The sequence below is a fragment of the Nothobranchius furzeri genome, chromosome 12, assembly GCF_043380555.1.
Source record: "Nothobranchius furzeri strain GRZ-AD chromosome 12, NfurGRZ-RIMD1, whole genome shotgun sequence".
Classification (NCBI taxonomy): domain Eukaryota; kingdom Metazoa; phylum Chordata; class Actinopteri; order Cyprinodontiformes; family Nothobranchiidae; genus Nothobranchius; species Nothobranchius furzeri.
The window spans coordinates 9,826,375-9,853,303 of NC_091752.1; the positions used below are offsets into that span (position 1 = coordinate 9,826,375).

A 26,929-nucleotide genomic window follows, 5' to 3' on the forward strand; every position below is an offset into this window, starting at 1 on the left:
CAGTTAAGCTTCAGAACAGCCATGAATAAAGAACGGTACCTAAACATCCCCCCAGAGGAACTCCTCCAGCCATCCAACAACAGCTTGGTCATGAACATGTCTTCTCCAGCATGATGGAGCACCGGGCCAGAAGGATAGTGTCAGAACTAAGTGGATCAGGACCAGCACATCTACATGTTGGGTCCAAGTCTAGGAAACTCCCCAGACCTTCATCCCACAGAGAACTTGTGGTCCATCCTCCAGAGGCAGGAGGGCAAACACTGATGATGAAGAATGAGCTTCATCAGTCAGGTTCTGGTGGACTACAGAGGTCTAGAAGGACCCACACTGGAGATGTAGAGTCTTTGTTCTGGTTGACCCCAAAGCCTGACTCCATGTCTGATGGATCAAACTTCCCCAGATCCAGGTTTAGCTCCACCTCCTTTGTTTTTTCTGCTGACCGACGCACATTTCAGGATTTCTGCATCGTGAACATATGGATCTGCTGAGGTCAGCCTGAGCCAAGAACATAAATCAGATCCTTAGGTGATGGTGTGGTTCATCTCAGAGTCAACATTTTGATTGTGGTGTGACAGCTGCCAGTGCGGCTGCTGCTTACCTGCCTGTTTCAGGTATGCTGGGCTGATCTGAGTGTGTCATATTGATTTACAGCAGTAGGAGAGGCAACACGAGTCCGATCCGGCTGCTGATGTTGGAGAACATTTCTACACCTGTGGGGGATTCACCCTTTCATTGCCTCTGCTTGTTCTGCTTGCAGGGTGAATGTGTGTGGAGGTCAGTGCTGCCATGGATGGAGTAAAACTGCAGGATCTCAGCGATGCACCCAACGTAAGTTACTCTAGCATCTGCATGACGTCAGCTGTTCTAGCTGCTGGTCACAGGCCGGAGTTCGTCTGTAAAACTACAAACTCACCTCCCTAACCAATGTTCTCATCAGTAATATGAATCTTTTCTATTTTACTTTAGTTTCTAAACATAAAGTAATGTTGTGTGAATCTTTTCTTTTTGTGTTTTGTCAAGTATTTAACTCTAAAGCCCAAAATATACAATAATAACTTATATAGAGGTTGAAACTGGACCATCGGGCAGGTTTCTGATGAAGGTACTAATCCTGATACTCCATCTGGATGCTTTAAGGCCAGGAGGGCTTTGATGTGTGATGATGGTCTAGGGTTCTCACACTCGGGTCTTCTCGGTCCACTATCCAGCATGTTTTAGTTGTTTCTCTGCTCCAGCACACCAGCTTCAATGATTGATTCACCGGTTTATCCCCTGCTGATTAAAATCCTGCTTGTTGAAGCATAGAAACACTTAAAACATGCTGGAGGACAGGAGTTGGTGACACCTGGTCTAGAAGGAGTTGAGCCATTTTTCAGTCTACAGACCATCAACCACGCCTGTGGGCGGTTGCTGGCTGCGGCGTACACGCCTCCTCTGGAAATGATAATTATAATTATGTCAAGAACATCCGCGTCGTCCTTCGGGGCCACTAGAGACCAACACGAGCACCCGCTAATTGTTCCAACATGGGACCTGAGACAGAACCATGGTGGCGTCCCATCCCTAACTCCAGCCTCCTACATCCTTAAAGTGCCAGGCTCAGCACAGAAGACGCATCAGCGGTTGGTCCAGCTGCTGGCTGTGCCTGTCAGACTCGTAACTGTCTGGCTGTGGGTCAGGAGTGTTCCTGCTTGACCTCCCTGACCATATTAAACAGAAAAGGACACAGATGCATGCTGGGCATTCACCTCCTGATGCAGAGCGCTTCTTCAGGCTCCCTCCTGATCCTAGCAGCAGCGGGCGACACGTGACCCAGATAGACAAACCTCCTCTGATTCCGGCGCCGATCAGCAGACATTCCTTCAGCTCCTCCAGACTGGAGGGAGTCGAGTGGCGTCAGTTTATTGAATTGCAGGAAAGAATAGCGCTTTGTCGAATTGGCCTAAAGTGGCCGGTCCTGGATCGCTGTTCTGCTGCAGACAACGTATCTGAACAACTCTGGAAGTGGAACGGCTTCGTTCTGTTTGGACTGCGGCCCGCTTGATATCAGGGTCGTGGCCCATCAGCTGTTTTTATAACTGTCTCGGTATTTGAGTCGCCGGGTTTCCTGGGAGTTCATTCTTGTGAAGAATCTGTTATTAAAGAACAGTTTTAACAATAAAAATCTTCAGCTGTTCTGTCTAGTCAGTGTGAGCCGTCGTATTTAAGACACAAGAAAAACTTCTCTTTAATAACTGGACCAAATTCCACCTGAAAAGCATTTTTATAGTTCAAACATAAAATCCACACCAATTTTTACATTTATCACATATAATTAGAGATGCAGTCTGAAACGTTTTTCTGGAGCATTGCATGAAAAACTTTTTCCATACCGATGGCAGCCTTTTGTCAAAAAAAGTCTCTGAAACGTACAACCCTGGAAAAGCCTCATTCAGTCATTGTGCATGTCTCATTCTGAAGACTGGATCATAACCTGTCCGTCAAACGGAGCTCTCACCCCGCTGCACATGCGCCTCTCTGTGCAGCCAGACAGGAAGTGAAGCTAGCTTAGCTGCCTAGTGTCACAGGCTGGATGTCCTGTTCTGTTTGGTCTGTGGGACATCTTCAGCTTTTTGTTGGAGCTCGGGTTTCACCTTCCACACGAGGCTTCCACCACGGCACAGGTGCCCGAGTCTCTTCAGCGTGTCATCCACTCTCGCCTAGCTCTGAGGCAGCGACAGACGTTGTGATTTAATGTGGAGGAGTTAGCTTAAAGTCAGGCTAATGCTAGCTGAATTACTCTCTGGTTGATCTTTAGTTTCTAGACATTTATTGGACCCTTCTCTGTGAGGAACTTCATGTAAAAAGTGTCTTGTGTGACTTCTTCTCCACATCTCACCTTGGTGTGTGAAACACACAGATTCATAAGAAGTCTAGATTTGTCAGCTAATGTCCACACGACCTAGAGGCCTTCATATTTCCCAGTCCAATATTTCAGAGTTTTTCTCCTAAATTATATGATATAAAATATAGTTTAGTAGTTTCAGTTGTTGCTGTTATTATTTAGGTGTTTAGTTGTTTTCATTGTTCAGTTTCTCTAAAACCACTGGTGGCTCTGCTGTTTCGGTGCATCAAAGGAGGACTCCCTCGAAAACGAGATGGTTCATGCCACGGGCAATGTCCTCTGGAAACAAAAATAAATAAATTAATAACTTGTTTTAAGACTAATGCACGCTGAGTGGAAGTCTTTGGATCAATAAACATGTTTTTCCTGGTCGGGATGAAGACTCCGCTGCTGCTGGTTAAATCTGCATTACTCTAACTCCGACTCCTCAGTCTGCTCCAGCATGTAGAAGAATGCACCCCCATGCTCAGCAGCACTGCACACTCAGCATGTTAACATAAACAAAGTCAATATGACCTCATGTTTGGACAAAACTGTGTCTATCCTCCTTATTCCTGGGCCGGCTCATGCAGAAGTGATGTGAGCAACATCCGGTGAGATAGTGGAAGTAGCGCTTAGCCACTGGCCTGCATGGTGAGGTTTTGTGTCTCGTAGCAGTTTATTTGAACATTTGTAAAATTATTCGCCTCTGAAAAACATACTTGCGTGGGTTGTTGTGCTGTTTGTGGTTGTACCAACAACCAGAGAAAGCGATGTTTGGAACGTGCACCTCAGACTAAGAGAGAGAGTGGCTGCATTCCACTTTCACCTGGTCCTTCCCTGTCTGAGTGCATTCTGTTCCTCACATAAAAATTATTCTGAAATACATGCACTGACTTAAACCCTACACATAATAGAACTGAATCATGCTTTTAACAAGCGGACAATGATTAAAATGGAGCTCAGTGTTTAACATACATTATCAAAAGATGATTTAACCTCGTAATAAACGAACAACCTGCCGTTTGTGCTGATGTAGCAGCTAAAAGCCGGGGTTAATGAGGGATTTAAGGCTCTGAGTCGACTCTACGTCTGCTTTTAAGGGAATACGTTTGTTTCCCGTCTCTTTCAACAAAACACGACCAACCTTATTACCGTGTAAGTACTGATAAGCCTCTGAGCTCTAAGACTTTTCATCTCTTCGCTGTTAGGTGCGACTGGGTTAAGAAATGGCTAAAATGCTAATGTTTGTTAGCGTTAGCCAGATTTTCATGTCATCTTCCAGCCCTCTATTGCCGTTGGCAGAAGGATTGTAATGGTGTCCCACTGGTGTTCCCACATTCTTAAAGTCTGTAAAAAGTCCAAAAAAGGTAGATTAATGCAAACGGATGACATCATCCATCTATAGGGAGCCTAAGTCACGCCCATCTACCTATGAACCACAGGTCCGTGAAAGAACGAAACATGAATCTAAGCCAATGGGGCTAAAGAGCCATTTTCTAATCCTGTTTGTTGTGAGCCATGGACTTCACTAACGGTGTCCATGATTTTTAAAGATGCATTCTGATGCCAAGAATGCACTTATTTTTTTATGGGGGAACATAATTTTAGATTGTGTGTGAAAATACGTCCAGGACTACAAATGTGCATCGCCAAACGTACGTCATCAAACCAGACACGGAGAAACACTGGAAAATGGCTGTAAGTTCAGCGAACTTCAAATGCTTCCTTCAGGAGAAAAGAACCACCATAAATCTGGCCATGTGGCACATAGCAGCTAGCTAGGGGAGTTGGTATTCCAGCTATTCCAGCCTATGGTAAACACATTTCCCCTGAGAACAAGGTTCCCCTGATTAGTCAACAACTTGGTCATTTATCCTCTGCCGTCGAGTCAAACATAAGGAATTTATGTGTTTTTGACCAATCAATGGTCAAAACATGAACTTGAAATGGTTCTCCATGCCTTTATCTCCTCCCGTCTAGATTACTGTAACACACTCTTCACATGTTTTAACAAAAAAGCCCTTGACCGCCTTCAGTTGGTCCAGAACTCTGCATCGAGGCTCCTAACTGGAGCAAACAGAAGAGCACACATCACTCCTATTCTGATGTCTCTGCACTGGTTACCCGTTAACTTTAGAGTTCATTTAGAGTCCTAACTAGAACTTTCAGGGCTCTACATGGTCAAGCTCCTCCCTATATTACTGAACTGTTAAAGCCTTATGCTCCAACCCGAGCCCTCAGGTCCACACACCAGAACCTTCTAGACGATCCAAAGACCAGATATAAAAGTCGAGGTGATCGCTCCTTCCAGACTGTTTCACCCCGACTCTGGAATGATCTTCCTTTATCCTTACGTAGGATTGACAGTCAGGACACTTTTAAAAAACAGCTGAAGGCCCTTTTATTTAAAGCTGCTCTTACCTAAAACTTTTATTTTCTTATTTTTAACTCAAATTAGTATCATCTTTCATCTGTTGATGAAATGTTATAATTTATTACTTAATTTTTTCTGCTGTTAATAAATTCTCGTTGTGATTTTATGATTGTTTTGTGATGTTTTGATCTACGTGAAACACTTTGTGATTCTGTTTGTGATAAGTGCTATATAAATAAAATAAGTGCTGTTTATTTTTTTTAAATAACATGCTGGGTAAAATGATCTATATGCAATGAACGATTCAGTATTTGCCTTTTTAAAAGAAATTTTGCCAGCTCTTCATCCGTTTTGAGCCCTTAGATCACGAAGTTTGCGGTCAGGTTGCTGGGAATGTGAAGGATCAGTTCATTTGTGAGACCTGAACAACCGCGGAGCTGTTGCACGTTTAAGGACCCTGTGTTGAGAGCGATGTGCCGTGTGAAATCACGGAGGATCAACACTTTCTGCTTAACAAAGATTGAGAATGGAGAAGGTTTTCACCTGGACCGTTTTAGACCAGGCTGTCACGTTGAGATGTAGTTGGAGGCGGACCTTGTGTAGTGGAGCTGACCAGGAGGCAAAAAAGGCAGGCATGGATAAAGTAAAAAAATGATTTAATGGTAGAGCGGGAACGAACAGCATGAGACATCAATGACAAACAAACCACAGTGATCTGACACACAGGACATACGAGACGGGAGGTATAAATACACTGGGGAAAATTAAGAGGCAGATGAGCTGCAGGTGTGTGGAGTGTGGAGGGAGGACCAGGCGAAAGCAATGACTAATCAGGGAAGAAACTAACATGACCTAAGAGTAAACCTAAAAACAGAAAAGCAACCATATAACTAAAATTCTAAAGGGAAGGAACTACAAAGACCAGTGGGAAAAAACATACTAAAGAGACTAATAGAATGAACAGCTGAAACTATAAAAACTGTAGAGGGGTGACTGGGGAAGACTAAAGGAACACAGGACCTGAGAGAGATATCTAGAGAGCTGCAAAAAATGGAGACACATGAGGGAGACGCAGACATGACACATGAGGGCGCTAGAAACACAAAAGGAGAATCTAAAGAGGGATGGAGAACCTCAGGAGACACATGGGGAAAGACGCAGACACAGACCATGACGACCCTGATCGCTTTAGTGTGTATTTGTGTGACTTGGTGATGCACACAGAGATTAGGTGTAAATTATAGTCTATCTAAAAATCAAATCACAAGCCCGTGTGATCTCCGGCGACCAGGAGAAGGCCTACTACTTTTTCTTTAGGCGTCCAGCTTCATTCTGCTCCTCCATGCAGACCCCTGACCTGCCGTTGTCCCTTCTCGTTTGCCAACCCCTCAATGGGAGGAATTGTCTGTGTCCCTTACAACGGTTTAGTCTGAAGTCAGCAGATCCAGACCAACAAGAGTCATCTGGGTCCTGAAGTCCAACCTCACACCCTGACTGGTCTTTGTCCAGCGCAGGAGTTTTAGTGGTTAAACTGGCTCGTGTCCTGTAGTCTAAAATTTAGTAAAGAAAAAAACTAACAGCTCAGTACTTCCAGCTTGGGCAGAACCACTTTTCGTGTTTCCAACTACTTTAATACTTTGTGACAGGATCAGCTGAAGTCACTTCATTACTTTGACAAAGAAGGACTTTCAATAGGAATGTTTTTATAATTCCGGTGCTGGCTGGCGGTACGATAAGTGAATCTCCCGCTCCGAAGCGTCTGCGGGGGCCATAAATTCTTACTAGGCATCCTTATCAGAGACTATCTGAGCTCCTGAGGGCCAGCACTGACTGAGATTATATGGAATTCAATACCTCACATAGATGTCATATCTTTCCTCTTCCTCCTGCTTCTGAATTCAGCCAACATCTGTCCTATCGATGTGCAAGGTTAACCAGGCTGCTGCAGCTACCCCACAGCGATTTTCCTTCTCTCTCGCTGGAATGTTAACAGCTTTTTTCAATCAGTGACACAAAGGAAATGATTTCACCCTGCAGCTTCTCACCACGGACCTTTCTACACTCACACACGTGCTCATCTCCGGCAGACCAGAAGGACGGGGGTGTGGCCGATGTAGAAGCTCATCACCAGGTCTCTGCTGCATTAGATGGCAGCGTCCGATCCAGTTCCAGAAAGAATACACACACACACACACACACACACACACACACACACACACACACACACACACACACACACACACACACACACACACAATCAACCCACAGTGGAACACGTGTGGCGTCACGTCTAAATCTGATTGTAGCTCAGCTTTAGGTGAGCAGTGAAGTCATGTTAGAGGTAGTTGGGTGTATATTGTCTCAGGGTTGATGTTGGATGTCAGAATGCAATAGTCTATGAATTTTAATAATTCTAAGTTCTTAGTCCTGCTATAAAGTCAGTGAGATGTTTGGGACGAGAAGTTTGATTTTAGAAAAATCTGCCTTGTGTAGAAGGATCTCCGGAGGAGGTGTAGAGGGAGCATGATCCTTTTGTAAGTTCGCTTTAGCTAAGGGCTGCAAAAAAGTCACCGAAACCATCAGGGATTGGACTGCTGAGGAGGAAACCATCCTGGGACCGTGTGTGTGTGTGGAGGGGGGTACTTTCTCCTTAGCCATAGTGGACTCACTCCCAGTTTAGCCTCAGAACAGCCATGAATGAAGTTGGTGCCTAAACATCCTCCCAGAGGAACTCCTCCAACCATCCAACAACAGCTTGGTGATGAACAATGTCTTCTCCAGCATGATCACCAGGCCAGATGGATTTAGACAGAACAAAGTGGATTAATACCAGAACATCTACATGTTGGATCCATCTTAGGTGTGTTCATGCTGTGTCGTGGTTCTAATTCCATGCTGTCGTTCTTTTTAAAACACAGAAACAGTTTCGTTACCTGTTTTGTCGCTACGTTTCGTCCGAGGCTGCAGACTTCCTCAGATGGACTATAATTTACACCAAATCTCTGTGTGCATCACCAAGTCACACAAATACACACTAAAGCGATCAGGGTCAGAGTGTGCCTGAGGAAGTCTGCAGCCGCAGATGAAACGTAGCGACAAAACAGTTAAAACTGTTTCTGTGTTTTAAAAAGAACGACAGCATGGAATGTTGGATCCAGGTCCAGGAAACTCCTCAGACCTTCATCACATCCTTGTGATCCATCCTCCAGAGGCAGGAGGACAAACACAAACCCAACACTGATGATGAAGAATGAGCTCCAGCAGTCAGGATCTGAACCTGCAGGTCTGGGTGGACTACAGAGATCTAGAAGGACCAGCACTGGAGATGTGGACTCCTCGTTCGTGGTATGATGTAACTCAGTCTGTAACCATAGAAACGTCTCCTGGAAAGACAGCAACACTAACGGAGGTGGACACATGTGTGGTGGTGTACACGATCCTTGGTGAACTGGGCTCTGATGCTTTTAGACGAACGTCTCCTATAAGATGCACCTGGCTGGCGTTCCTCTCTGTTCTCGTCAGGAGACCTAAACACTCGTTAGCATCTTTTCTTACTGTGTGAGACGTGAATCAGTGTTTCACCGTAAGAGGAACCGATGACTGTGACAAGGTTGTAAGCTTTCTTGGGCCCTCCTGAGCTCTGGAAGGAGAACTTTGTTTTCTGATGGAAGTTTAAACAGACGCGGCGTTGTTGGCTCGGCCGTTTGTCCCAGAAATGCATGAGAAGTGTATGTTTTCATTTATGAACAAAGTGGCTCTTTACATAGAGTCCCCTTAAAGTATTCCCTAAGCCTTTTCCAGTGGCCAAATCAGTTTTTAGAACAGTTACTGGAGAACAGAAGTCTTGTATTTGTTCAAATCTGAAGCAGTAGAGACTAAAGACCCTTACACACTCCGCCTGGACCGGGTTGGGAGGGTTCTCGTTTAGGTAGCCGTGAATTTTTCCACACGCAACTGGACGTCTTTCCAGCCCTCTTCTCAAGAAGGTCTGCCTGGAGCCGAACAGGACCGACATGCCCACTGCCGTCTGATTGGCTGGCTCAAAAACACGCCCACCATTAGAGGAACCCTATGATTGGCAGATAGAATCAGCCGGTGGGGGCTTCCCGCATGTTAACAAGCTTCTGACTGAAGATGTTTTTCTCTCTCACTGTTGTGAGGAGGCACACACACGCACACACACACACACACACACACACACACACACACACACACACACACACACACACACACACACACACACACACACGCACGCACGCACACACACACACACACACACACACGCACGCACGCACACACACACACACACACACGCACACATGCAAGCGTGCGTGCACACACACACACGCACGCACGCACACACACGCACACATGCACACACACACACATGCACACACACACACACACACACACACACGCAAGCGTGTGCACGTACACACACACAGAAGCAAACACAAGCGCACACACACACACACACAACCACACAAGCGAACGCAAGCACGCACGCACGCACGCACGCACGCAGACACACACACACACACACACACACACACACACACAACACAGTGCTGCCAGACACAGCAAAGCAGGATGTAATAGAGTCTCCAAAATCAAGACTGCTCTGGCCACTTTGCCCACGTGCTTGGAGATGAGCTCATGACATCACAGACCGCCCGTGTGCTCAATCACGCCCACATTCATAAGGCAGTGTAAAACGAACACGGGTGGGCGGGACCAAGCTGATGCTAGTGTGTAAGTGGCTTAAGAATCCAGAGATACTAAAAGTAATTATTTGAGTTCTTGCAGATAGCTAGTACTGATTTAAGTACTACTAAATTCTATTAAACATCTAACGAGAGGAGAATTTATATCCAAAAGTCATGGTTTAGAACAGTGGCAAGAACAAAAGCTCCATTTTAATGTTCTGAAGCAGAATCGGAAAGCATCTGCAGTGATGCGGGCGTTGTACCGGTCTTTTGTGGTAAAGAGAGAGTTGAGCTAGAAGGCAAAGCTCTTGAATTACCGGTCGATCTACGTTCCTATGGTCACGAGCTTTGGGTAGTGACCGAAAGAATGAGATCACGGATACAAACGGCTGAGATGAGTTTTCTCCACAGGGTGGCTGGGCTCTCCCTTAGAGATAAGGTGAGAAGCTCAGTCATCCAAGAGGGGCTCGGAGTAGACAGGATGCTCCTCCACATCAAGAGGGGCCAGTTGAGGTGGCTTTGGGTTTTGATGCCTCCTGGACGCCTCCCTGGTGAGGTTTTCTGGGCACGTCCAACCAGAAGAAGACCCAGGACACGTGGAGGGACTATGTCTCTCACCTGGCCAGGGAACGCCTTAGGTTTCCCACGGAGGAGCTGGCCCAAGTGGCTGGGGAGAGGGAAGTCTGGGCTTCTCTGCTTACTGCCCCCACGATCCGACTCCAGATAAGCAGAAGACAATGGATGGATGGACAATCAGAAACACCCAACTCCTTCATTCCTGATTTTCCATTGGAATCTAATGCAGGAGATCGGTGTAGGAGACCATTTTTATGTTCAACCTGCATGAAACACTCCGACTGTCTGTCTGTGACTTTGGGATCATCCCTATACTAAAGCTGAGTCCCAGTGTTTGCTGCTCTACTTCTTTAGGTTTTGTCTGAATGAATCGTTCTGAAGTTGCTTAATTCAGACTAAAACCGCAGGGTGGAGCGACATTTCCACACTGGTCTGGAACGTTCCTTCCAGATGGTTTGTAAAGCTTCCTGCACTTCGTAGAAGAACGTGTCCAACATGAGTCTCTCTGCTGAAAATACCTGAAGGCTCAAATCCTGCTGTGATCCAAGTAAACAACAACTAATAAAGGGTAAACATCCCTCTGGGGCAGGTATTCCTCTGGATTGTAGCTGTCAGAAGAGTGTGTGTGGCTGAGAGTGGAGGGAGGAGTTTTCCTCACACAACCAGATGTCCTTCAGCAGCTATTTGGTTTTCCCTTCATTAATTACTTTCACAAGTCTCAAAGCCACTAATATGTCTAACAAGCTGAGTGGGGAGGCGACACACCCGCTGGGACCCCTGGGGATACAGAGACCCAGTGTTGTCTGAGCCATTCACAGGGGTGAACTGGGACGAAAATTCACATGTGCCCTAAAGTTTGTGTATGTGTGTGTGTGTGTGTGTGTGTGGGGGGGGGGGTGGTGGTGCTCGTGGACTCGTCTCTATATCGCCATGTGATGAGGGGACATTTGGGGGGGGGGGCATCGACTCACTTGGGTAAGTGGCCCACCGGGACGGTGCCAGATGGGCCAGTCCACCCCTGCACACAGAAGGTGAGATGCTTTCAACAGGGCGTTACTCCAGAAGGTGGGTTCTCAGTGGGTTCCTCGTGAAAACCACTCAGGTTAGCTTTAGAATTTAGTGAGATTTTAGTCGGGAGCACAGATTATTTATGTTCAGGAGTTTGGAAAAATGTCCAGATGAAGCTCTTATCTCCCTTCAGCTTCCTTTGTGTCATTTAACCAAACTCATCTGTGTGTGTGTGTGTGTGTGTGTGTGTGTGTGTATGTGTGTGTGTGTGTGTGTGTGGAGAGCTGAGTGTAAACTTCGGCCATCTGCAGAAGAGACATTGTAGTTGAAAGATGATGCTTTTATAATCTGGGGAGAGTAGAACCTCATATAATTACAGGCTTTCTGCTGGTTACACACACACACACACACACACACACACACACACACACACACACACACACACACACACACACAGGCTCACACCGGTGTTGTGACATCATATGGCACCAGCTGACATCATAGGGTACTCTTAGCCAATCGTGATGACAGATTTAAATTCAAAATTTGATAAAATAACATCATTTCCTGCTGTTAAATGGACAAAAGTGTGTTTTTCCTCAAAATAGAGAAATTTATGGCACAACTGCTTTTATTTTAATAGTGGGTTAGCCAGTTAGCATTTTGACAGCATTTTACTTCTTACACACAATAACAGACAACTTACTATTTCTGTATTTGTGTTTCTAACATTACATTCGTGAGTTTTGTCCTCTGAAGTTTGGAGTATAACAGTTTGTGATGCAATGCATTAAGTCTGCAGAAGGATGCGTTTATGCATCCTCTATACAATGGGTGGAGCAATGCATGGAGGAATAGACCAAAATAGCAGCTGTAGTGTGAGCACACCTGGTGAAGACCTCCAGGAAACATGTGACCTGTCATTGCCAACTAAGGTTACATCACAGTGTTTAGGTGAACTTCATTATTGACCAAATACTTATTTTCTGCACCATTAAACACATAAATGTGTTAATAATCATCCCATGTGATTTCCTGGATTTTCTTACACGCTGCCTCCGACAGGTGAAGTTCACCTGTGATGAAAATTACGTCTCTCGTGGTTTTTGGTGGGACCAGTTGCACAATCGGTGGCTGCCAAATATTTTTGCCCCACTCTACCTATAAGTTTTTTTTACGTTGATCAGCACTAGCCTTCTTGGATGAAGTTGCCTCCAAAAGTTACTGTTGGGATGATTAGGTGATGTGCAAGACGATTTTAAAATGTTCCTTGTGATTCACGAAGTACTTTTTTTTTTTTTTTTACTAAATTCAAACACACATGATTAAAATAAGATCAGGGCCGCAGCACAATAGTAAATGATCTGTATTTGCACAGTGCCTTCTTAGGGTTCTACAACCCCCCAAGGCACTTCACAACACATTCACCCATTCACGCGCTGGTGAGGATGAGCTGCAGCTGCCCTGGGGCGCCTGACAGACAGAGACTGTTCATCTGTACTCAGCCAGCTGTCCCTGGCTTTCATTGACCGGTTGATGGATATTCATAGTATAGATTTCCAGTTCTAGATATTCGCTCATGTTTCAGAGGGTTTAGGCTTAGCATTGTTTCAGTCGTCAGGGGTCTCCAGTCCCGATCCTCCAGGGCTACTGTCCTGCATATTTTAGAGGTTTCCCTGCTCCAACACACCTGATTTTAATCAGCATGTGGTTGTCAGGCCTCTGCAGGCTTGTTGAGCTGCTGAACAGGTGATTCAGCCATTGAATCAGGTGTGTTGGAGCAGGAAAACCGCTAGAATATGCTGGTTAGGAGTCCTCCAGGACCAGGGTTAGGGACCTCTGCCTATTGTTGCAAAGTCTCATCAAACAACTTGTTCTTCTTCAAAGGAGGTGTCGCTTTTAGATGTTTTTGTAGACACCAAATATTTAAACCTCTCAAAACTAAAACTATAGACACATGTAGGCTATAAGAAACGACTGTTTGTGTGTTAACACAAACTTTTTCATCTAAATGTGTGTGATTGATCTGGAACCATCATCTCTTATTATTGTGTTTTCTTCTTCTCCTTCTTGCTGCTCCGTCTGGGTTTTGTTCTGCAGCCAACTGCGTCCCTCAGTGCCAGAACGGAGGAATGTGCCTCCGGCCTCAGCTCTGTGTCTGCAAACCCGGCTCAAAGGGGAAGGCATGTGAGCAGACCACGGTGCCCGGGAACGGGCACACTAATGAAAACCACGTGGTGCCACAGCGGCCCCTTCCTCAGCAAGCGTTACCTAATGGTTTTGCCCCTGCTCCCCCCTCGGCTAACAACATGGCTCAGATGAAACTAACAGTCAAGGCGGCCCCCCAGTTTGTGAGACCCCATTACATTCAGCAGCACATCCAGCAGCAGTGAGTAAAACTCTTCTACCGTTTTTAATCGAACTTTTAACCTTTTACTAACCTGAGAGTGATTTACTAACATTTGATCTTCTTCAAGCTTCCAGTTCGTTATGTGCAACTCCACCTTAATGAAGGAAGACTCGTTTAAAAATGAAGCAAATCTCAAAACAAGGAAGAACAGAAACTTATTATAAATTCAACCACACAATAAATAATGACTGACCAAGTCTATGAGTCAGGTGTTGTTTTAACATATTTTCAAATCGGCAGCAATTCTTCTTTATTAGTTATTAGTTATTAGTTATTAGTTAGTTTTATTTTATTTTATTTTAGTTTTATTTTATCAAGATATATACGAACAGATTCTCATAGAAGATTTGGACTCAAGTCTGAGACACGCGAGTCACACAAACATAGAGATTTAATAATAATTTAGCATTTTTCTGAGTTAAAGGACTCCAAAGCCTGTTAAACCACACACACACACACACACACACCTACACACACCTACACACACACACACACACACACACACACACACACACACACACACACAGATGCCACTGCTTCCTCCGACCACCATCAGCAGGTCGGGGTGCAGTGTCTTGCCCAAGGGCACAACGACTGACACCATGGAGCCTGGGTTTGAACCGGCCACCCATCTGTAACCCAGTGTTAAAAACACAAGTAAAAAAATAAATGAGGAGTTACGAGTGTGTTTAGAACGACTATCAGTGAAAAATGTTGAAGCCAGCTGTAATGGATGTTTTATTGAGGGACTGAACAACAGCTGCTGTAATCTGATTTCATCAGCAGTTGGTGATTGTTTCACCCCTCCTGCTGTGCGGCGTAGTGACGCCGATGTCATCAGACACATCGTGAGAGAGACCTGTGTCCGGTAGTGAACTCGAAAATTAGCTTGAAACTTGGAAATCGGTAAGAATAAAAAACAACCTCAAAGTATTGTTCAAATGATTCGGTTTTAGATTGTTTTTAACTCAGAGAGCTTTGGTTATGAGGAGATCAGACGTTGGAAATCTGCGTTCTGGCCTCGCTGCATTGGTGAGCTAAATGTTAGCGTATTAGCTCTGTTGGCTCTGCTATGCCAACATGCCCAATGGGTTAAAACTTGTAAAAGCCAAACAAATAAACATAAATAAATTGATATTTCTCTATTTTACTAAACTGATTACTCTTAGGAGGCAGACACAAATTGTCATGGCGGACGGTAGCCTGGCCTGCCAGACTCGTCCTCTGGTTAAGTCTGCACAGAGAAAGAGTCTGGTAACCAGTCATGGGAATAACGCCGTTTAAAATAACGGCGTTACTAACGGCATTCTTTTTTCGGGTAACAGAATAATCTAATTAATTACTTTTCCCACTGTTGCAACGCTACCGTTACTGGGGACGGAAGGCTGTGCGTTATTATGTGCCTGTTGAACGTTGAGCAACAGTGTGAGGCTTTCTGACCGCCACACTTCAGCTGCAGCCAGGGAGAGAGAGGTGTCGGTAACGCACTTACAAACACGATGATGATTGGCCGGGTGGGCGGAGACCCTCACTGTCTCAGTCACTGCATGCTGTAGACACAACAGAGCAGTGATGGGAACAACGCCGTTTAAAATAACCGCGTTACTAAAAAAAAATCTCACAGGATCACAGGATCTTTCATGGACGTTAAAACAGAGAGTCGGAGTACCCGGCCCGTAGGGTTACCGGGGTCCCACCCTGGAGCCAGGCCTGGGGTTGGGGCCCGTGAGCGAGCGCCTGGTGGCCGGGCTTTCGCCCATGGGGCCCGGCCGGGCCCAGCCCGAATCGGATACATGGGCTCATCCAACTGTGGACCCACCACCCGCAGGAGGAACACGAAGGGTCCGGTGCAGTGTGGATCGGGTGGCAGACCAAGGCGGGAGTCTTGGCGGTCCAATTCCCGGACAAGAAAACTGGTTTTTGGGACATGGAACGTCACCTCGCTGGCGGGGAAGGAGCAGGAGCTTGTGGCAGAGGTTGAGCGGTACCGGCTAAATATAGTCGGACTCACCTCGACACATAGCATTGGCTCTGGAACCCAAGTCCTTGAGAGGGGTTGGACACTCTCCTTTGCTAGAGTTGCTCCGGGTGAGAGGCGGAGGGCTGGGGTTGGCTTTTTGTTAGCCCCAAGACTCTCTGCCTGTGTGTTGGGGTTTACCCCGGGGGATGAGAGGGTAGCTTCTAGGGATGAGCGAGTACACCACTATCTGTATCTGTGTCTGTTCAACCAACTAAATTATCTGTGTCTGTATCTGTACTCGGAATGGGCGTGGCATAACCCGGAAGTGGGCGTGGTTTAACCAGAAGTAGGTGTGGTTTACATCAATATATTATTTTAAGTCTGAAATTGATATGGATTGATCACAAGTTGCTATGTGTGTTGTTTATTTGAAAACTACTTACAGAGCAGCTTCAGAATTGAGATTAAATAGTTTTGATCACAATAGTAAAGGAACTATTACAGAACAAGTTTTTCAATCAAATCAGAACATTAATATTTAAGTGCATGAATTAATACATCTGAACTCATGCAGTAGGAACTAGGAAATATGAAATGCTAGAACCAGACACAACTTTATATATATTTTTTAATTTTAATTTGATTAAACTGATTTTTTTCTTAACGTTCTTGGCATTTTCCCACACAAAGTTAAACAAAACGATGTTGATTAAGGGGTGTGTGTGTGTGTGTGTGTGTGTGTGTGTGTGTGTGTGTGTGTGTGTGTGTGTGTGTGTGTGTGTGTGTGATAGAGAGGGAGAGAGAGGGAGTTAAAAAATTTTTTAAAAACCCGACCGGAGCGGAGGTAGTGACTAACACAGCACGTCAACTCTGTCTTGTTAAATGCACCATGTAAGTTACGAAAAAAGTAACTTTAAGTATTCAACCGAAAAAGAGGCGAGCTGAAGAAAACCTAGGGACTACTGAAGAAACGTGAGCAACAGTGAAGCAATCACAGCGAGGTCCGTTACTGTCTGTGTGTGTGTGCGTGGATGAGCCGGACGGACTGCGCTCCCGGCCGGCTGCAGTTTTGTGTGTAGGGAGGGGCGGGAGCTCTATGTGACTGGCCAATCACAGAGCGTGAAGACATTCAGTTACCCAATGAGGATTTTCCTTCAGCACGATTACAGATATTTACGTGTTTTACTCGTTTCATGCTCGTATTCGTCAAAAATGCTTTATCCGTACCGGATACTTGTCTGAAACGAGTATCCGGCTCATCCCTAGTAGCTTCCCTGTGCCTTCGGGTCGGGGAACGGGTCCTGACTGTTGTTTGTGCCTATGGGCCAAATATCAGTTCAGAGTACTCACCCTTTTTGTGGAGTCCCTGGGACGAGTGCTAGATAGTGCTCCATCAGGGGACTCCATTGTCCTGCTGGGGGATTTCAATGCTCACGTGGGCAATGACAGCTTGACCTGGAGGGGTGTGATTGGGAGGAACGGCCCGCCTGATCTGAACTCAAGTGGTGTTTCGTTATTGGACTTCTGTGCAAGCCGCAGTTTGGCCATAACGAACACCATGTTCGAACATAAGGATGCCCATCGGTACACTTGGTACCAGGGCAGCCTAGGTCGCAGGACGATGATAGACTTTGTAGTCGTATCATCTAACCTGCGGCCGTATGTTTTGAACACCCGAGTGAAGAGAGGAGCGGAGCTGTCAACTGATCACCACCTGGTGGTGAGTTGGATCAGATGGCAGGGTAAGATGCCGCGTAGACCTGGCAGACCCAAACGCATAGTGAGGGTCTGCTGGGAACCTCTGGCAGAAGAACCTGTTAAGACTGTCTTCAACTCCCACCTCCGGCAACTCGCTCACACCGTTTACAGTGGGGATGGGGAGCTGCTGACGTCAACTGGGGCTATAGTCGGACAGTGGAAGGAATATTTTGAGGAGCTCCTCAATCCCACATATGCGCATTCTGAGGAGGAACCAGAGCCGGGAGACCTGGGGATGGACTGTCCAATCTCAGGGGTAGAAGTTGCTGAGGTAGTCAAACAACTACACAGCGGCGGGTGCGCGAGCTGCCGCTAGGGGGTGCGCGAGGTGAAAAGTGTAATGGCTGCGGAGCTCAGAGAAGTCTGTCATATGTCACCATTAGCATAGAAACTCATTTGTGGGTGGGCCAAAGAAAAAGTAAGTGGGCCCAATAAATGTAATTGAAAACAAGTATATTTGTTGTGAATTATTATAAGAGCATGGGGGGGTTTTATTAATGCTAGTAACAAATAGAAATGACTATTATGTTAGTTCATGGAAATGTTGAATTTGAATGTTCACCAAGGACATATTATTTAATTTGATTATTTAGTGTTATGAGACAGTATTTCTGATTTGAAATTAGTTAAGAGGCTCAGTATTGTTTAATCTTTAAAACTGCATTACCCATGAGACTTAGCGTGTTCCCAGAAGGCTTAACGAGAAAAACCAGGAAGTAGAGAAAAAACTGGCGCTAAGAGCAGACATGTAACTTTCCTGTAAGGTGTTCTAATTCACTAAAGTTTCGAGTTCAGCAAGACAAAGTCTCGTCTCATTCTTTATTTTGAAGAAGCTCGGTTGAGCTACAATATTTTTGGTGCCGAAACCCGGGATAAAGATGACTGAAGGTGAAGATAGAGACCTCGAAGGGAGACTGGATACAGGAGGACGCATTGAAAAGGTGAAACGTAAACGACGGACAATTCGGAGTTCCACAACAAGACTATTAAACCAGATCGATGCGGAAATGTTAAAGGATGATCCGGATTTAAGTCGTATGCGGGACATGCTGGCAGTTTTAACAGCAAAAGAGGACAGCCTACAAGAGCTGGATCGCGAGCTGGAGGAATCCACTTCACTGGAGGATATGGAGGCAGAAGTTGAACTCTCGGAGGAGTATAAGGATCGCATTATCGGAACGAAAACCCGAGTACACCGCATTCTGAGGGCACGGGAACCTGTGAGTAATGACAATCGGCCGCCGTTTCGTGTGAGTGACGTCAGTGCAAATTCCGCTGTGTCCCAGCAGAGCAACCCTTCAGTTAAACTGCCTAAGCTAGTGATAGAGAAGTTTAATGGTGATGTAAGCCTATGGCAAGAGTTTTGGAGCCAATATGAGACGGCTATTCATAGTAACCTCACCCTTTGTAAAAGAGAGAAATTCACATATCTGAAAACGTATCTCACCAGCTCGGCAGCGAAGGCAGTAGCAGGCCTCACTTTAACAGATGCTAATTATGACGCAGCCATTGACATACTCCAAACCAGATTTGGAAGGAAAGACCTCATAGTAAATGCCCACATGTCTAAGCTTTTGAACCTCACCCCGGTAAGAAGATCCTCTGATGTGACAGCATTACGACATCTTTATGATGAATGTGAAATTCAGATAAGGAGCCTAGAATCAATGGGGGTGGTATCAGACAGTTATGGAAGCATGTTATGCCCCATACTTCTCCAGATGATACCAGAGGATATGGCTCTAGAATACAGCCGCCAAAAGGGAGGAGAGGATGAATGGAAGGTGCCTGATGTGCTTAAGTTCCTCCAAAAAGAGGTTCAAAGCAGAGAAAGAGCCTTACAAATGACAAAATCATATAATCAAAGAGAGAGCCAGCCGTCTCAGCGAACTAGCCACAAACCAAGTTTTGGGAATGACATGAAACTAAAAAAAAAACAAATGTTACATCTGCAGCTGCACTGCATACAGCTAGCCTGAAGACACACAACTGTCTATTTTGTAATAGTGGCGACCACAAATCTGAAAAATGTCCAGATACAGATATTGCTGCACGCAAGGAGAAGCTGAAGAAGATGGGCAGGTGTTTTTTATGTTTGGGTCCAAAACATATAGCCAGATTCTGCCGAGTAAAGGGAATATCATGTGCATCCTGCAGCGGAAGGCATCATATTGCTGTTTGTGAAGGAAATAATGCCTCAATACCAGCAACACCTGAAAATACAGACACTGTCATTTCGTCAGTCATTCCCCAAGTGGATGAAAGGAAACCTAACAGTGAGAACACAGTGCTGCTACAAACTGCCAAAGCATGGGTGTCTGGTCCTGCAGGTCGAAAATTAGTGCGTTGTTTGCTGGATGGAGGAAGCCAGGGAAGCTTTGTGCATGAGAATGTGGTGAAGGTCCTAAAATTGCCTGTAGTTGGTCAAGGCACGTTTAATCTCCACACCTTCGGCTCCACAGTTCCAGTGACTGCGAAACGCAATATAGTGAAACTCTGTCTGGAGAACATTTGGAATAAAGAACAAAGCATTGAAATAGAAGCAGTAGTAACTCCACAAATATGTACAGCTGTAATGCAAGTTCCTGGTGATCAGATACAGAAGGAAATGAAGAGAAGATGTCTGCCGCTTGCAGATTCACCTGGAGATGACAAACCTGAACTTTCTGTGCTGATTAGCTCAGACTATTACTGGCAAATAGTCACCGGCCGAGTAGAAAGACTAACAGAGAGTCTGGTCGCATTAGAGAGTACCTTTGGATGGACGGTACAAGGTCCTGTGTCACTCTCCAGAATGACGGAAACAAGCTGCATGCACATACAGCTCACCGAAACTGCTCCACTTGACAAACAGTTGCATGCGTTTTGGGAACTTGAGTCACTTGGCATCACTGATGGAAAGACTGAATGCCTGGAGGATGAAGAAGCTCTACAGCGTTTTGATCAAACAACCATCTACAAAGATGGGCGTTATGAAGTGGAGTTGCCATGGCGACAAGAACATCCTCCTCTTCAGAACAATTATCGCCTAGCAAAGAAAAGATTGGAGGGATTGAAAAGAAAATTCAAAGGAGATGTAACTCTCTACAGCAGATATAATGATGTGATACAGGACTACTTAAAGGAAGGAATGGCTGAAGAGGTCACACAAGACGATGTAGCATCACCAGACAGCCACATGTATTATTTACCTCATCATGCCGTATTGAGAGAGGATAAAGCAACAACAAAATTGCGTGTTGTGTTCGATGCTTCATCTCATGAACAAGAAAGTCCCTCACTTAACGACTGTCTTCTGACGGGACCCAATCTAAACCCAGACTTACTAAGTGTGCTGATAAGATTCAGACTGCACAAGGTTGCATTTATGGCAGATATCAAGAAGGCCTTCCTACAAGTATCACTCAAAGAAACAGACAGGGATGCAGTGAGATTTCTGTGGTTCAACAGCCCCCCGACTGAAGAAAGGGATGAAAAACCACGTGTGTCAAGAATGACACGAGTCATATTTGGCGCCTCCCCAAGTCCGTTCTTGCTGGCAGCTACTATAAGGAAACATCTTAAACAGTTTGAGCCAGATTACCCGGAGGTGGTGGAAATCATTAGAGCCTCGCTCTACGTGGATGATTTCATTGCAAGTGTACAAGATGTCTCAGAGGCACATGCATTGGCACTGACGGTGAAGAATATTATGACAGCTGCTGGAATGGAGCTTTGTAAATGGATGACAAACTCTCCAGAGCTAAAGGAAAAATGGCAAGAGAGTCAAATGCACTGTGCTGTTGAGCATGAAGTTCACGGATCAGTATTGAAGGTTTTAGGTTTAATATGGAGACCAGCCACAGATGACTTTGTGTTTCACCCCAAAGGCTTGCTCCTGATCCTAAAGCAAAGGGAGAACACAAAAAGGAGCGTCCTACAGTCAGCCGCTCGATTATATGATCCGCTAGGATTTTTGACCCCCTTTACCGTCAGAGTAAAGTGTCTGTTCCAGGAAATGTGGGAGAGAGGGCTGAGTTGGGATGAGGAACTGCCACCAGATCTTGCGCAGAAATGGCAGCAGTGGTGCTCGGAGCTTCCTCAGCTACATCAGCTGTCCATCTCAAGGTGGTATAACACAAACGTTCCGCCCAAGAACAGTCACACTTTAAGACTGCATGTGTTTTGTGACTCGAGCGAGAGGGCTTACAGCGCAGTTGCATATTTGCAAGGAAAAACTGATGAGGGAGAAGTGACAACGAGCCTGGTTGCGTCAAAGTCCAGAGTGGCTCCACTGAAAAAAATGACATTACCACGCCAAGAGCTGATGGGCGCAGTGATCGGAGCTAGACTAGGAAACACTCTAATGAAATCACTTCACCTGGACCAGTTCCAGCTCAGGATGTGGACAGACTCAATGATAGCACTGCACTGGATACGCAGCTCTGCTCAAAAATGGAAACCCTTTGTGGCAAACAGGGTCATGGAAATTCAATCTCTGACTGATCCGAGGTCCTGGTTTCACTGCCAAGGAAAGATGAACCCAGCCGATCTTCCCACCAGAGGACTTAGCATAAAGGAGCTAAGGCAGAGCACCTTATGGTGGGATGGACCTCAGTTTCTGATGTTCCAGAATCAACCAGAAAGGAGTATGGAGCAAGTCTTGGATCAGGAAGTGAACTCTGAGCTCAAACCTAAACATCAAATCGCTGTGCAGCTCATTAATCAGGATATACAGCAGTTTGCACCGGTGTTCCGCCTAGAGGACTACAGTAATCTGAAAACGGTGTTCCGGGTGACAGCCTGGATAAGGAGATTCATAACCAACACACGTAGTAACCCCAAACTGCGTGGAGAGCTGACAGCAGAAGAGCTGCAAGGCGCAGAAACCTACTGGATCAAGATAACTCAGAAACAGAGCTTCAGTCAGGAAATACACCTTCTCAAGGCTGGGAAAGACATTAACACTGACTCTAAAATACGAGATCTGAAGCCATTTCTGGATAAAAATGACCTGCTCAGTGTAGGAGGCAGGCTGCAACATTCTGATCTTACCTACCAAGAGAAGCATCCATGGATTTTACCCAATGACCACAAATACACAGAGATGCTGGTTCGATATCAACATGACAAGATGATGCATGCCGGAGTGAGAGACACGTTGATACAAGTCAGGGAGAGATATTGGGTTCTGAGATCAAGACAAGTAGTACGCCGAGTGGTATCAGGATGCACGCTTTGTAAAAAATTCAAGGCAAAGGCGGGAAGACAGGCCACCGCTCCACTCCCAAGAGAAAGGATAACTGAGTCACCACCATTTGAGATCACTGGGGTGGACTTTGCTGGACCACTCTATGTGAAACAACAGTCTTCCATGACAAAGGCTTATATAGCTTTGTTTACCTGTGCGGTAACAAGAGCAGTTCATCTGGAGCTTGTGACTGATCAGTCCACGAAAAACTTTCTGCTAGCTCTAAAGCGATTTATCTCAAGAAGGGGATTGTGCAAGGTGATCTACTCTGATAATGCCAAAACATTCAAAAGAGCTGATCAAGATCTGAAGGAGTTGTGGAAAGGCATCAAGGACCCTCAGCTACAAGAGTTCTTTTCAGAAAAGGGCATCTCTTGGAGATTCATAGCAGAAAGAGCAGACTGGTGGGGTGGACAGTGACGTCAATGAGCCACAGCCCTTGACACCTGCTCACTTCCTGGTGGGTAAGAGACTCACCTGTCTACCGCCCAATTCATTTCCAGCTGATGCTCTTCGTCCTACAGCCAACAAGGAGGAAATGACACGGAGATGGAGATACAGACAGAGACTGATGACAACATTCTGGAACAGCTGGCGACGAGAATACCTGTTGGACTTAAAGTCAGCCCATCGCTGTGAGACACCAAAACCCTCCATACCAAAGGTGGGGGATGTGGTGCTCATAGGTGAGGACAACGTACCCCGACAGTGCTGGAAACTTGGAAGAGTTGAGGAACTGCTCCCTGGCCGTGACGGGTCTGTGCGTTCATGCTTGGTCCGCACCAGCACTGGGGCTGTCTTGAGAAGACCTGTTCAACTGTTGTATCTTTTGGAACTTTAGATGAACTACAGTTCATCGGCGGGGAGAATTTTGTGAATTATTATAAGAGCATGGGGGGGTTTTATTAATGCTAGTAACAAATAGAAATGACTATTATGTTAGTTCATGGAAATGTTGAATTTGAATGTTCACCAAGGACATATTATTTAATTTGATTATTTAGTGTTATGAGACAGTATTTCTGATTTGAAATTAGTTAAGAGGCTCAGTATTGTTTAATCTTTAAAACTTCATTACCCATGAGACTTAGCGTGTTCCCAGAAGGCTTAACGAGAAAAACCAGGAAGTAGAGAAAAAACTGGCGCTAAGAGCAGACATGTAACTTTCCTGTAAGGTGTTCTAATTCACTAAAGTTTCGAGTTCAGCAAGACAAAGTCTCGTCTCATTCTTTATTTTGAAGAAGCTCAGTTGAGCTACAATAATATTTTTGCGTGCGCGTGTGTCGTCCACATGTGCCCTAGCTTCATAATAACAATGCGCCGAGCTTCAGCACTCTGGCCTGCGCACGCCGATATGTTACGTATTTGATCATTTTAACGGTGTTGGAGAAATCTGAAGGTGGTGAGTCATTCTGGCAGATTGTAATTAACACCTGTCTCATGCAGGTGTTCTGACATTGTAAACCTCACACACAGAACATTGTGGATGTAACTAAATAACAAGAAATGATTCCCATTCAGGCTATTGACAGCGCGCTGAAGATCTGAAGTTCAGAGTGTGTCTGTCAGAGGTCAGACGCGTTCCAGCGGAACCACGGCTCACGGGTGCACATGTGAGCACATCTGGGCTGGGCAGAAGTCATTTTACAACATTGGTTTAAATAGCGCCGATAACGAGACGCGGTGACTTGAGCGGCCGTGCCGCGTGCACGCGCACACACACAGATTCAATAAGCGCGCACGCTGCTTTAACTCCGGCGCGCCGTCAGACTGAAGGCAGAAATGAGCGCTGCCTCCACCGTGATAAAAACTTTTAAGAGGTTATTTTTCATTCAAGGTCAAATTAAGATATTAGCTTCTGGGATGAGTCGGGTCCGCTCCAGCCAGTGACTCCTCATGAACCGGACCACATCTCATGTTACTGCAGCATTTGTTATTCCAGTCCGCGTGGCAGTGGATCGCAGATTCAGCCACACCATAAAACAGCAATAAGTCGGTCTGAGGTAAAAGTGAACATCATGGCTATATCTTGTCCCCTATAGACATTTGATTACGCACAAGTAGGTGATCAGCTCAGGTTTACGCAGAGCAGAAGGAAGGAGAGCGCTCTGGCCGCACAGGTTAAACGTTCCTACTTTAAGAAAACCGTTAAATTGCATTTTTATGTACTACCTGGGCTCTCTAAATATTTATTTAAAATGAAATCAAAGGAAATTGTAATGGTATCGAATGTTTATTAATTACTATTTAAAAAATGAAAGTGATGGGGCATTTTTTTTAACCCTGTCTGTTTATATATATATATATATATATATATATATATATATATATAGAGAGAGAGAGAGAGAGAGCCATGCCCTGATGTGGGGGCTGGGGGGGGGGGGGGGGGGGTCGACATGGTCGGGACATAGAAGGGGGTGCGCGGCTAAATAAGTTTGGGAACCACTGCTGTAGTCAACAGTGGTGTCTGGCGACAGCGTAGACATCTTTCTTTAGAAGAAAGGCTTTTAGTGCTTCTGCTTGTTGTTTTAAAGATGTTCAAGACATTTAGAACAGAGGAAAGAGCCATGCGAACTCAGTTTCAGTCGGCATGTTTATGACAAACTCGGCTTTATGCTGTGTGACGAACGCTACTCAGCGCTGATTGGCTCGGGTAGAGGAGTCTGGCAGGCCAGTAGCTGGTCAGTTTGCTGCGCGACTTCATTTCCACGTTTTCCGGGCCTAAGCGATTTGAAGTGAGGCTCGTCTTGTTAACTAAACAAGATTAAAATGCTGCCACGCCATGGGCGTTGCACCCGTGGGGGTTTCAAAAGCCACACTTTTCTAGCTGTTTTGCTCACCTCCACACCAGTCTGGTTTTGCTACGTCACACTCACTCTGTTTGCCTCATCTCCTTCTTCCCCTCACTCTCCTGTTTCTCCTTGAAACCCAACATCGGCAGAAACCTTTTAACAATGGTAGTTTCCGCATCTTTACTGTTCCCGCTTCAGCCCTCTCCCCCTCCCCCCTCCCCCTACACAGCGGCCGCTAACTCACTGATGCTCCTGCAGCCTCTCAGAGTTCCTGCTGCTCTAAACATTAAAATAATTATTTCATTTTCTGTTCCTTACTTCTGATTACCTTCAATGGTGTCTGTTTGTTGCAACCACCAGGTACAAAAACTAACTTGACTATTTTTCTGTCCTGTCTCTGTTTATTATCTTCCTGCATCTCCTCTCAGTCCTAAAGAAAAACTGCTACCTGGCTTCATATATATTCACCTTATGAGTTACCTTTGAACTGCAGTTCTAAAAGATCTACCGACCGCAAAAACAGTGGAGTGCGCGCCAGCTGCACCAGTGAGGTGAAGTAATCGGAGGACAAAACATGTGATGTGCCCTGCTCCACAGCGGTGAAATCAGGCACAAATAAAAGACAGAAAACATAAAAGGAAATGAGTCAACATAAACGATGGCGAGTTAAATTTGTTTTTGATTTGGCGACACCTAATTTGAGAATGTTACTGTGGCCGTGCTCAGGACGCAAATGTCTGGAGCGCGTCATCGATCAGAGCTCTGCACCTCTCAGGTCAAATAATCCTGGAGAGTCCTCATAGATAATGTAATATAAGTAGAACCAGGATCGTTTCAGGCTCCCCCTGGGTGTTTAAGCTGAGAGCTTCCAGGAGCTCCCTAGCTCACCCGTAATTCGAACCCTGCATATAGCGCAAGTTGGTCACGTGAGTTGCCGGATCCTAGCAGACAGTTGCCGGAACGGTCCTTTCAAAATAAGATAGTTCCCGGATCTTGTTCCGGCAAGAGCCGGCTCAAATTAAACCCTGATTGGTGAATATTAAGCATGTTTTTGGAAGGACTTTGTTACTGGATTGAGGTTAAGTTTCAATTTACAGCTGATGACATCCACAGACAACATCCCCCACACTTTTGAAAAGCTTGCAACGCGCCTGTCCCACGCTTAACCACTCCATTTTTGAGTAAATTTATTTGATTATGTGATGATCTCACCTCTTCTCTGGTATTTTGATAACGGCACTCTGCTTCA

The 26,929-nt window shown here is 45.5% G+C and overlaps 1 protein-coding gene across 5 annotated transcripts in view; it reads left to right on the forward strand.

Moving 5' to 3' along the window:
* The window catches only part of ltbp1 (latent transforming growth factor beta binding protein 1), a 140,256-nt gene that overhangs the window by 10,291 nt on the left and 103,036 nt on the right, over nucleotides 1-26,929 (forward strand). For 4 of the 5 annotated variants that reach the window (XM_054749982.2, XM_054749983.2, XM_070542236.1 and 1 more), the window contains exons 2-3: nucleotides 758-828; nucleotides 13,631-13,919. In XM_054749982.2, coding sequence (XP_054605957.2) covers nucleotides 758-828; nucleotides 13,631-13,919 — 360 coding nt within the window. The remainder of the gene's footprint in view (nucleotides 1-757; nucleotides 829-13,630; nucleotides 13,920-26,929) is intronic. The other variant, XM_054749985.2, reaches the window with a different exon arrangement.